This window comes from Crocodylus siamensis, chromosome 2 (genome assembly GCF_052110815.1).
Source record: "Crocodylus siamensis isolate JL-2025a chromosome 2, ASM5211081v1, whole genome shotgun sequence".
NCBI classification, from domain to species: Eukaryota; Metazoa; Chordata; order Crocodylia; family Crocodylidae; genus Crocodylus; species Crocodylus siamensis.
Genome location: NC_143396.1, coordinates 268326156 through 268337783, shown reverse-complemented (window position 1 = coordinate 268337783; position 11628 = coordinate 268326156). Strand labels below are relative to the sequence as shown.

The following is an 11628-nucleotide window of genomic DNA, read 5'->3' as shown; positions in this document are numbered from 1 at the left end:
TGGACAGATGTTCTTCAGGGAGATGAGCAACACAGCGAACTTGTTTGCTGGCATGGCATGGCATCGGTTCAAGCGTTGTAAAGTCGAAACTGAGGTCAGAAAGTTGAAACAGGGTGGCAATTTATAAAAGTTGTAAGTGCAAAATGTTGTAACTCAGGGACTGCCTGTACACATCAAATGCTTATCGATACAGAAGACAAGGTTCTTTGGGTAATCTCTCCTGAAGAAAGAGTAGGTACTGGTTTCCAGGTATTGTACTTGATCCATCACTGCCTCTGCGTCCATGCTGTGTATTTGCCCAAGGCCGGCATGGAGCACACAGCTTAAGTGTGCACAGGTATTATTAAAGGTCACCGTTACCCACAAAGGAAGCTTGCGGGACTAGACTGGACCATAAGAACAGGAAGGAGAATCCCCATGATGTATTTTGATTAACAGAGGCTCATTTATTTGTTTAACCCTGAGATGGGAAAAAAAAATCCTACCTTCTCTTGCCCCCCCCTTTTTCTTTTTTGCCTGATAATGTTTTTCTCCCTTGGTGCAGCCCCCTTCTATTCTCCCCCACGCCGGCAGCAGCCCCCAGCCCCGCTGTGTCTCATGCAGCCCCTCTGGGCCGGGGAGCCGCTGGACTTGGGGGCGAAGGGCTCGGCTGGAGGCGGGGGCAGGGCTTGCCTCTCTCCAGCCGGGGGAGCGGGGTCTCGCCTCTGAGACCGGTCCGGGCACGGCCGAGCAGAGCCGGGGGAGGCAGTCCGGGCAGGCTTTTCGTCGGGGGTGCTGGGCGGGGCGGGGCGGGGCGGGCCGGGCCGGGCACAGGTGGGAGGGTGGCGGCCGCCCGCAGGCTTGAGCCCGGTGCCGCCCCGCGGTCCCGGTGTGCGGTGTGCCGGGGGGGGGGGGGGGTGCGTGTGTGGGTACACGTGAGGGAGGAGGGAGCGCGCGTCTTGCCCGCGCTGTTCCCGCCCGACCTGCGGCTGCGCCAGCCCCGGACGGAGCCGAGAGGACGAGCGAAGCCGCACAAGTTGCTCCGGGGCCGGGCCGGGCCGGGGCGGGACCGGAACCGACCCGCGTGGCCCCACCGGCCGTGCTGCAGCGCGCGGGCGGCGGCGGGGGGCGTCCCGCTGCCCACCCCGCATGGCGGGGCACGAGTGGGACTGGTTCCAGCGCGAGGAGCTGATCGGGCAGATCAGCGACATCCGAGTGCAGAACCTGCAAGGTAAAGCACCACCCCCGGCCCCGGCCCCCGCACCTCGCCCGGGCTTCATCCCCCGGCGCGGCGCGACGCGGCCCGCCCCCTCCCTCCTCTCCTCTCCTCTCCTGCCAGCGCTGCTTTCACTCCTGATCTTTCCTTGCAAGTTTCTTGCCGAGGCCTGTGCTGTGAGGGGCTGCGTAGACAGTCCCCCCGGGGGCGATGCTGGGCTCCCTCCTTCCAGCCGGGGGCAGAGTTCCCGGCTCGCCCGCCCCGCGCCGCCGCGCTGTGCAGGCCGGCCGGCCGCCTGTGGCGGGGGGAGCTCTGCCTCTGCGCTTCATCTGGGACGGATTCAAGGTGCTTGTGAACCCTGAGCCCAGCTCCACTCGGGTGTGGCAGCCTGATAGGTGGAGCACCCTGCCTGAACTCAGTCGTGCTGCTCTGGATTTACTCCCGTTTGCCTGTGAAGACACTGGACCGTTATCTGATTAACGCGGGACATACTGTTGAATGGGCCTGGGCAGAGCTGATACTGGCTGCCAGATATTTGTACTGTTCTGCTGTGGGATTTGCAAGTGCAAGTACTACAAGAGGTTCAGGTGTTAACTTTAACTTGCATAGCACTGATGCATGATTTCCTCCAAAGTGAGCTTTGCTGCTCTCCAGCTAGGGGTGGTAGGGACAGTGTGAACTGACCACCACACCGAACAGTGTTTGCATTCAGGGACAAGAAAACAATTTGCTTAATGCAACTTTCCAATCTTCTTAAACAACAATTTGCCTTAAACTGCAATATGATGCCCTCCGATTAAAATAATAGGCTTGGATTATAGGCCATTATCTCTTGCTGTTTATACCTAATGATATTAAAGCAGTACATACTGAGAGACATTACAATTGCTGCAAAGTTACTTTTGTTTTTTAACAAAATGAATGAGTTACCTAAAATGAGACCAAAACCATCTTTTCTGGCAACTTTGTTTACGTGCAGTAGTGTGTTAACTTGAGAGGTTCATTCCACAAATTCAGGCTCTGAACCCAGTCAGTGCTCGGGAAGTGTTTGGACTTATCTTTATTTTGAGAAGTCCCTCCCTTTATGACATAATTCCAGTATTTCTCTCGTTCTTGTCTGTCTCTATTTTGCTGCTGTTTGGGGGGGGGTGTTGTTTGTTGGTTGGTTGGTTGGTTGTTTTTTTTCTTTTAGAGTGGTCTGAGTACATTGTACCCCACAAATATCCCTGATTTCTCAACTAAGCTGTATTCAGAAGTTATTGGTAATATTTGAGGGAAAGATTCTAGAGCAGAAGTATGACTTGAAAATGGTGTCCCTTCTTCTATTATTTTTTACCTCTCAGTCCTTTGTTTAAGGAAGTAGTAGAATAATTTCCTTCGATGGGACTTGAGTCTATTTGTACAAAGGCACACTGCTATGTAGAGCCCTCTCCATTAAAATTCCTGTAGTTCAGCAAAGGAATTATTTACCCTGAAGGGTAAATTCCATAGATTAATACTGAGTTCATGAAAAGAAACACAGGAGGGAATTTGAAAGGTGCATTTGCTATTACATCACCACACGCACAGTGATTATCACTGTGTCTGTTGTCTCATGGTGGAGGATGACTGTGTTGTGATAGTTAGTGGGTGGTCAAATCAAGGTGTGTTGGTTACACAAGTAACTAAGGAGGCCAGTGTGAGACAAGTAGTCCCTTCCATGATTTCACATTTCCACACATCCTTTAAATCCACCTGCTGCTGTGATTGTTCCTTGTCTTTTGATTTTCCTCAGTGGCTGGTTAGTGTTTGAAATGCACAGCAGCTACCTCTGCATTGATTTACCATTGGTGAGCTACTGTGTGCCTTAGCGGCATGTCACATAAGAGAGCCCTCAAATCCTGCTAGGCAGCCCCACTTTTTCTTGCTGAGTTCTAGCTTGCTGCAAAGCACCTACTAGGTCATTCTTGGGTCATCTGTTTGTATACGTTCAGCCCAACACAACTGAGCCCTTGCAATTAATGGTTCAGTTTTCAGTCAGTATGCTGCAAAACCTCAGTATTTATCACTTTAACATGCCAGTGATCCCAAACATGCCAGTGATCCCAACGATCCCAGGGAGCTTTGTTGTGGTCTCTCTAGCTCCTGATTGTGCCTCTGTATATCTCTCATGTCTGTACAGCAGAGTTGTCAGTCCCACTGCTTTGTTGACTCTCCATTTAGCTTGGCGGATTCACTGAATAAGAGTGGAATCCGTGGAGGGATTAAACTTCCTGTTAATGCCACCAGTGCCCAGTCAGCAACATACTAGAGTTCCTGAGTGGTTTGTTTAGTGACTTTGACCTTGCTCACATCTAGAAAGATTGAGCAGTTTCCCAGTGGTGTGGAGACATGTTCTTTTGAGGCATTGGTTATTCTGTCCCATATGGCTGTACAGACTTAAGTGAAGAGAATTGGTCCAAGAGCCCATCCTGGCTTCAATCCACCCATGTCACGGGAAGGTCACTGGTAGTCCTAATTTAGCTGCACCTACCTTTGTGGAGTTAAGTACTGTTTGGGACTTCTCACATTGTTCTCTGTGAGGCTCCGGAGCCTCTCCAAAAGGATCCAGAGCCTGACTTGACTGGCTATGACCTTTTTCTGATATCATCAAAACTCTCAACAAGTAGAGACTTTGGTTTTGTCCTCAGTGCTTTTCCTGGATTTGTCAGGTGACAGTGACCATATTTATTGTTCCTGAAACTGCACTGTGACTTCGTGATTTTCTTGCCCTCTCTGCATGAGCAAGTGGTTGAGGTGCATCTGAACTAGAATCTCACTAGTGGCTGCACACACCAGATGTTTATGAGAGAAGCTTTACTTCAGCTGTTATGGATATCCGGTGGGAATATGCACAGTGATGCAGCTCTAGACTACCTAATGGTGCCTAGCATTTATATATATATATATCACTTTTAACCTGTAGATCCCACTTCATTTTGTAAACGCAAATAAGAATTATTATCCACGCTTTACAGATGTGGAACCTGCTACTCAGAGAATTTAAGTGACTTCTGCATCATACAAGAACTCAGTAGCAGCGCCAGGAACACAGGCCCAGACTCCAGTTACATCTAATGCTATATTCATTGCAATATGCCACCTCTCTAGTTAAAAGTTCAGTTTCTTTTAAAATGGGCCAAATTTTATTTCAGTTACATGTTTCTTTGAGAATTGAGTTTGGCCTTCACTGTAGAACGCTAACTTTTTCCATCCAAACCCTGAGTTATGGACTATTAGCAGAAAAAACACATTGTTTTGGTCACTACCAATAACCTATTATCTCTGCAAGCAGACCTCACTGTTTCCATAAGGTGAAGAATGTTTTTATTGGATGGGGTTAAGAACGCTTGAAACGTTTTGTGCCCAATCTTGATCCCTTTGAAGTCAGTTGGAGTTTTGCCATTAATTTCAATGGTAGCAGTGTTGTTATCATAGTGGGAAGACAGCTTTCAAACTAAGAAAAGAAACAGAGATGGATAGAGACAGGCTTGGGAGCACAAGAAAAGAATGGGATAGCATCGGTCGGCAAGGGCATCTATATACATGTTGGATGTCGGCTCCGATGGATGCTAATTGGCACACATCAGAACAGACTTGATTAACTGAGGCTGCTGGAGCATGCAAATTAGCATGCTCTCGCAGCCTCCATATCTCATGCATTCAGCATCCCCGCACTTGGTGGTAGGGGTGCTTTAACTAAAGCTCATTCAACGAGCTTTAGTTAAGGTGCCCTGCTGCCATTGTGAAGCACAGGATGCTGCATACATGTGATGCTGCAGGTGCTTTAATTGGAGCAGCTCTTGGATCCACTCTAATTAAAGTGCCCCCCACTCCACCCTGAAGCACATGTAAAAATGCCCCAAGATAGGGAGTAGGTGCTAGAACATCATCAGCCTATCTGTCAATTTTTCTGTGGACATGATGGCATTTGCCTTAGGGACCCAAAGCAAATCTTGCAATCAAAAGCCCTCTATGCAACACTTCATCGCAGAAACATCTTTTTAATGGTTAATATAATTCTTCCAATTCAGTTTTATTTTTGACATTTTTAGTTCTGTCATAACTAAACTGGTGAATTTCTGTGGTGTGGGTCATTATTTGAACTCTACACTTAATGGCATATGACAGGGCTGTCCAACTTCAGAACAGCCAGGGGCTGCCGCATACACCCCCAGTCACACACTGCAGGCCACTTGCTGTGGTGGCACTTATTGTGCAGGCTGCCAGGACCCCTACTGTACAGCCAGCGTAGGCCTTGCTGCCCCCACCCTCACTACGTGAGTAGCATGAGCTCCCACTTACTGCCGCTGCCACGTGAGCCCAGGCCTGCCACTGTGTGATCAGTGGAAATCTGCTTTCCCCTCTTGTCTACTGCTGTCCTACCCCTGATACTCCAGCCGTTGCAGCAGCAGAAGCGATGGGGGGGCTTGATAGCCCAGAGACTGCAAGTTCAAGGCCATAGTAGAAGTGCTCAGTTTCCAATGAATCTATGAATTCTGCTAATACTTTGTCACAAGGACATGGAAAGGGGAAAGGAAGGAGCAATGGGGGAGTGGGAGCTGGTTGGGAAGCCTGGGTCCTCACATTAACCCTGAATGCAGTCTGAGGGCTACTAATTGAACAGCCATGGTTTATGATATCAGCAGTCTCTCTTGTGCATCCCCTGTTTTTCTCATCCACACTGATTTTATAAATAACACTAATGTAACTTAAAAATCCATGTTTAAATTGACATTGCCAGCAGGTCATGCCTGTTATTGGAAATGATCTGTTCTCATTTACACACCAATTTACAGTGGTGCGATTCCACTGAGTTCAACAATTGGATTTGATTGATGTATTTAAGCAGGCCAATTAATTGACTAGCAAAATTAGGCCTGATAACTTTATGTTTCTATTATCAGCTTAATGGGTTAGATCAGGGGCGCTCAACCTCTGGCCTGTGGGACAAACGCACCCCGTGGAGCTGTGGCATCCCCTCCCACACAGGCAGATTGGGGCCAAGCTACCCCCCCTTCCCTAAGTGCAGCTGGGTTGGGGCTGGACTGTGCTACCTTCTCTTTGTCGGGCTACGCTATACCCCCTTCCCTCTCTCTGCAGCTGGATCAGGGCTGGGCCACATCAGAGCTGGGCTAGGGCTGAGCCAAACCCCTTCACCCTGCATGGTGGATTGGGGCTGGGCTGGGCTGCCCCTCTGCCTCCTTCACACGGCTGGATGGGGCCTTGCCACATGCGCCCCAGGCGCCAGATCAGGACTGTCGGCTGGATCTGACCTGAGGATGGATCAGGCACTGCCCATCCGGCCTGCCAGACAAAAAGGTTGAGCACCACTGGGCTGGATTATAATGTGTAGTTTGTTTGTTTTTTTGAACTAAAAGAGTAAAACCAGCACAGCATTGTACTAGAAGTACGACACTGGTGGGACAGAGAAAAGCAATGCCAGTTTAAAGGAAGTGGAACTGCCAGCTGGATGTTTGAACATGGCCAAATCATGATGAGGTTTTATATTTGCTTTTTTATTTAAAAACTCAGGTTTTCAGTTTTTTATTAAGTAGAGCGTAAAAGGTAGAAGTCATTGCAGTTAAGCGTTGTTAAAAGCCAAAAGAACAGCTCCCATTTTAGACAGTGAAGCAGGGGTGATTTCAGGGCATCGCAACAGAGGGTAATAAGAGTGAAGGAATAAGCACCAGGCTCACTGACATACAAACCATGCACCTTTTCCTGTCATCTTCTTCTGAAGATGATGATGTAGCTAGATGCCTTTGATATATTTCTTTCCTACTGCTCTTTGTTCTGTTTATAGATTCTCCATAGCATATTTCTCAAAATGTGAGGCGGAGAATGGCAAAATGGAAAAGCTGCACAGAATGTAGGAGTACCTCACAGAACAGTGGAACACTTAATAATTAATTTTCAGCCAGAAGATTTTTTATTTTATTTTAACAGCAGGAACATTTTGTTATAATACAAGAATATTTTAAACTCTTCCTGACAGGAAGGTTAGTGTTGGAACGTGAGAGTGCGCTCATGTGGGTAACTGTGTTCGTTAGAACCAGGCAACATTCCTTTAAAGAAAATAATTTCTGAAAGCATATTTTGTACTTAAATCCAGTGCTTAATAGTACTCTGAATGTAGATTATGTGGTCTCTGTATTTCCTTACAGTAAATGATACAAAACAGTTCTTTCTACACCTTTAGGAATTTTAGTGCCATCATAATTACTGAATATCATACTCCAATTACATTTTTAATTGAGCATTGTGTTTATAATGCTCCATATATACTGGATGGTAGAATGCTACAATTGTTAAACTGACTTGGAGCCACAGCTCCTGGATTCTTCCTTTTCCTTCTGTCATTAACTCAAAGCCCGTGAGAGTCTTTCCACTGATTTTAATAAACCTGAATCATGTTCTCAGTTTGTAACTTTAATATTTTCAAATGCCCATTAATTTTAGTGTGTATCGTGTTATGGGTATTCAGCTTAAGACCTGCAGTCAAATTCTCAGAGGTGCTGGACATACGCACCATCATCTTTGTCAATATGAACTTCAGAAGCCCGATGTGCTTGAAAGCTCAACCCTAAATCTGAGATTTCAAGTGGTCAAATTCATTAATCTAATTAAATTAAACTAAAGCAGTCGTTCTAATTTGTACCCAACTTGGACTGTGGCAGCTTCTTTTTTCAGACCTGATAAAGGACTCTTGAAACCTAAAAGCTTGTCTCCTTTCTCCCCCAGATATACAAGTTGGTCCAATAAAAACTGTTAATTTGTTTTACAAATTTGGCTTCTGAAATGTTTAGAAGTATTTAGGCAGACAAGGTTATTTGGGTAAATGTGGTATCTTTTATTAGTTCAACTAAATAGTTAGAAAAATTGCTTTTTGCAAGATTTCAGGCCCAAAAGGGTGTTTGTGCCCGAAAGCTTTCAAAGAACAATTTTTCCAACTACTTAGTTGGTCTTATGAAAGATATCACGTTTAGCCAAAGAGCCTTGTGTGCCTATGTCCTTAGAGACCAACACAGCTACAACTAACAACCCTAGAAGTATTTAGGCACTTAACTCTCCCCAGAATCAGTATGGGTTAGTAATGCATGTTATTGTAGAAATCTGGATCAAAGTGTCCCAAGTTGTATACTTAGCAACAGACATTCAAAATAAAAGGATTGTTTCTCAGAATATTAACTTATTTTTATCTTTGTTCATCCATCTGTATAGCAAGTATAATAATGCTTATAGGCTAGGGACAGAAATTACAGAAACTGGTTTAAGTACTCAGAAACTGATTTAAACGTGTAATAGAACAGAAGCTCAATGCACACAAACCAGTTTCCAAATAGCTAAAACTGGTTTAAGATAAGCCTAGTTCACTGTAGTATCGCACTTAATTGATTTGGGTCAAATCTCTTGATGGAACTTCTGTTTCATACCCCTTCTTGGTTCAAGTTAAATCACAATCCTGCAGTATCCGTGCATGATTTCCAGCCCTAGCCTGGGCTATGCTATCTGCTCTAGAGAGCAGGGCTGGCCCTACCCCTCTGCTTCCTAGCTGGAGCCCTGAGTGCTAGCTGATGGGGGGTGGGGCAAGCTGATGGGGCTGGGCAAGCCTGACTGAGGATGCAGTGTAGTCTGCAGGGTGGGGGTGAGGGTGGGGAAGACTGCCCCTCACCAGGCAAACTCTGACTGGGGTCTGGGACCAGGGAGAGGGGGTTAAACACCCCTTTTCCTGCCCAAACTTACTGCTGGCTGCAACTGTGGACTACAAAATTCAGAGGCACCTGGAAGAAGGAAGAGATGAGCAGCCCTGCAGAGTCTTGGTGCTGTGATTTTGGATTACAAATCCCAGAAACTTTGGGGGCAGCAGGAAGAGGAAGTGAACACACAGCCCATGCTGGTTACATGCCAGAGAACCACGCTCTAGCATCTCCAACTTTTGGCCTGAGCCACTGCAGGCATGTGGCTGCATTATCTGAATCAAAGGTAAATAAATGTCTTTTCACTTCTGTTTCAATTCAATTTCTTCATTTAGATTAACCTGCAAAGACTGAATCAAGTCCACCTCAGGCTTTTTGACTGTCTGTACTTAGCTATAGTGGTTACCCTCCTCCCCCCAAAATTATCTTTTATAGTTACTACTAGTTACAGCAGCATTCACCTGTTAGAATTTAAGCTGTATTTCCCACACAGACAGAAATCTTCAAATGGAATGACATTTTAAAGTTCCATCACTGGAACTTTGGTTTCCACAATTAGAACTTGATGTTTTTGAAATTAATTGCTTTAAACTGTTGATTCTGCAATTGAGCTCTTGATTCTTAGTTGTGTTGAGCAGTACTGTATTCTGTAGTAGGTCCATTGTTTTCAGTGGAACTGCTTGTAGAGTACGGTTCTACTCAGAATGTTTGTAATGTGCCTGGAAATTTGCGGGAGCATGTTTGTAACATTTTAGTGTGGAGATGCCTTTTTTGAAAGCATTTAATCTTGTAAACTGCAGGGAAAATCTTGGATTCAAGGTGTGGTAGAGTGACTAAATAATATTGTTATTCCATATGAAAACCAAGGTAAGCAATTAACCTCAATCTGTGAAGACCCACATTTGGAATGCAAGGTATAACAAAGCCCCAAATAGAAAGAAACTCAGAAATTCATATAAGAAAGTTAAAAATTAGATTAATTCTTTTACTGTTAGTAGCTCTATGGCTTTTTTAATCTACATTTTAGGATTTTTTTCCTGGTACAAGTAACTTTCAGTAATAAAAGTGAAGGCAGACCATGCTTGTATGGCAAGTAGGAAACCTTGGCAAGATAAAAATGGTGAATTAAAACTTCACGTTTAAATATTCAAATGTTGGGAAAAACCCAAGTCAAACCCTTCCTTACATTCCCATGTAATCTGAAAAATGGGCCTTGAATGTAAAACTGGTATAGCCAAATGGTGTATCAGGCCACTGTAAGTCCAATCCAACCTTTTTAGATCATAGATTCAGCTTCTCAGGATGAAGGTTATCACTTGTTTTAAATCAGATTCTGTAAGATACTTAAGCATGTGACTAACTTTAAGCATGACAGTAAATTATGAGAGAAAGTAGGGTAAACTAATGATTTTAAGAATGACAGTTATCTAAGGCAGTGGTCAACAATGTCAGTTCCTGTTTCTGTCTGTGTAGTCTTTCCATCTAAGTGTTGATTGAGTTTATCCACATTTACTTACGAAACTTTAAGTAAAGTTTACAGACCTAGGTAGTTTGGCTGAAGTTGAAAAGAGCAACAACCGGTTAAAAATCATGTTCTTTTAAATGACAAACAATGGTACCTTATTAGCCTTAAACGCAATTTAGAAATCTAATTTACTTGTCATTATTCTCTAATACTCTCTGTTACTTTTTGCATTTCTGTTTAGCTTGGACAAAAATATAGACCAGTCAGCTTCTTTTACATTTAAAGACAATTTCAAGGCTGTTTCACTTTCATGTTCTCGGGTATTTAAACAATTCTGTAATGTTTGCTTTTGCAAATGCTACAAAGGAATTTTTTTTTAAAAGCCCTTTCAATTAGAATTAAAGGAAAAACCCTTAATTTGGGGCCTTATTTAACCTAACAGTGTCTTTATAAACATTAGTTTGGTTATGTGTAATGGTGATCAAAGTTATTACTTGTGTAGGGCAGATGTTAAGGTCAGATCAGTAAAAGGGAGGGGAAAAGTCAAGGCATATTATCTTTTGCTTATATGACAATGGATTTTCGAAATCCACATATGGAGGAAACATACCAGATAAATAGTCACATCTGTGCCAAAGATGGTGTGGTAAATGATGTCACAAGAACACTTGGATAAATAGCAATCTGGTTATACATGGATACATATCTTTTATTCTATTTTTATCTATCTCCAGTTAAATATAGTGAAAGCAGGTTACTGTAATTATTGGAACTGCAGGGTGGATTTTACTTTATCTTAAATGCTGCATTTTTCTGGACAAACAGCTGAGCTACATTTTAGAACATAGTTTGAGGTTTCAGAGCCACAGTCACAACTCTTAATCAGAATCTTCTAATGAATTTCATAATAGCAACAGCCTGGATTTCTGCAGAATGACTGCCTGCCTGTGGGAGTGTAATTCTTCAAGCAGACAAGATTTCTATTCAACAGCCAGAAAGCCCATTAGAGACCAGGCAGAATCTGAAAATATACTATCAATAATACTTAATAGAGGACGGACCTCTGTACATCTTACCTTGCAGGCATGGCTCAAGATGTAATCATTAGAATAGCACAGTGCTTGGGGGATACTGCTACCTAGGTTGGACTAATTCTGGTAGGCATGGTAGTTAAGGGCCCAAGTCTTGCTTCACAGGGCTTTTATGTTGGCATAGTTTAGGATTTACTCCCAATTTACATTAGTGTAATC

The 11628-nt window shown here is 44.3% G+C and overlaps 1 protein-coding gene across 1 annotated transcript in view; it reads left to right on the top strand.

Annotated features, from left to right (window-relative positions):
- Positions 1 to 609: 609 nt before the first annotated feature.
- The window catches only part of CLMN (calmin), a 142184-nt gene continuing 131165 nt past the window's right edge, over positions 610 to 11628 (top strand). The window contains exon 1 of the mRNA XM_090033955.1: positions 610 to 1210. Within this exon, the coding sequence (XP_089890081.1) occupies positions 1129 to 1210 (82 nt within the window). The 5' untranslated portion in view covers positions 610 to 1128. The remainder of the gene's footprint in view (positions 1211 to 11628) is intronic.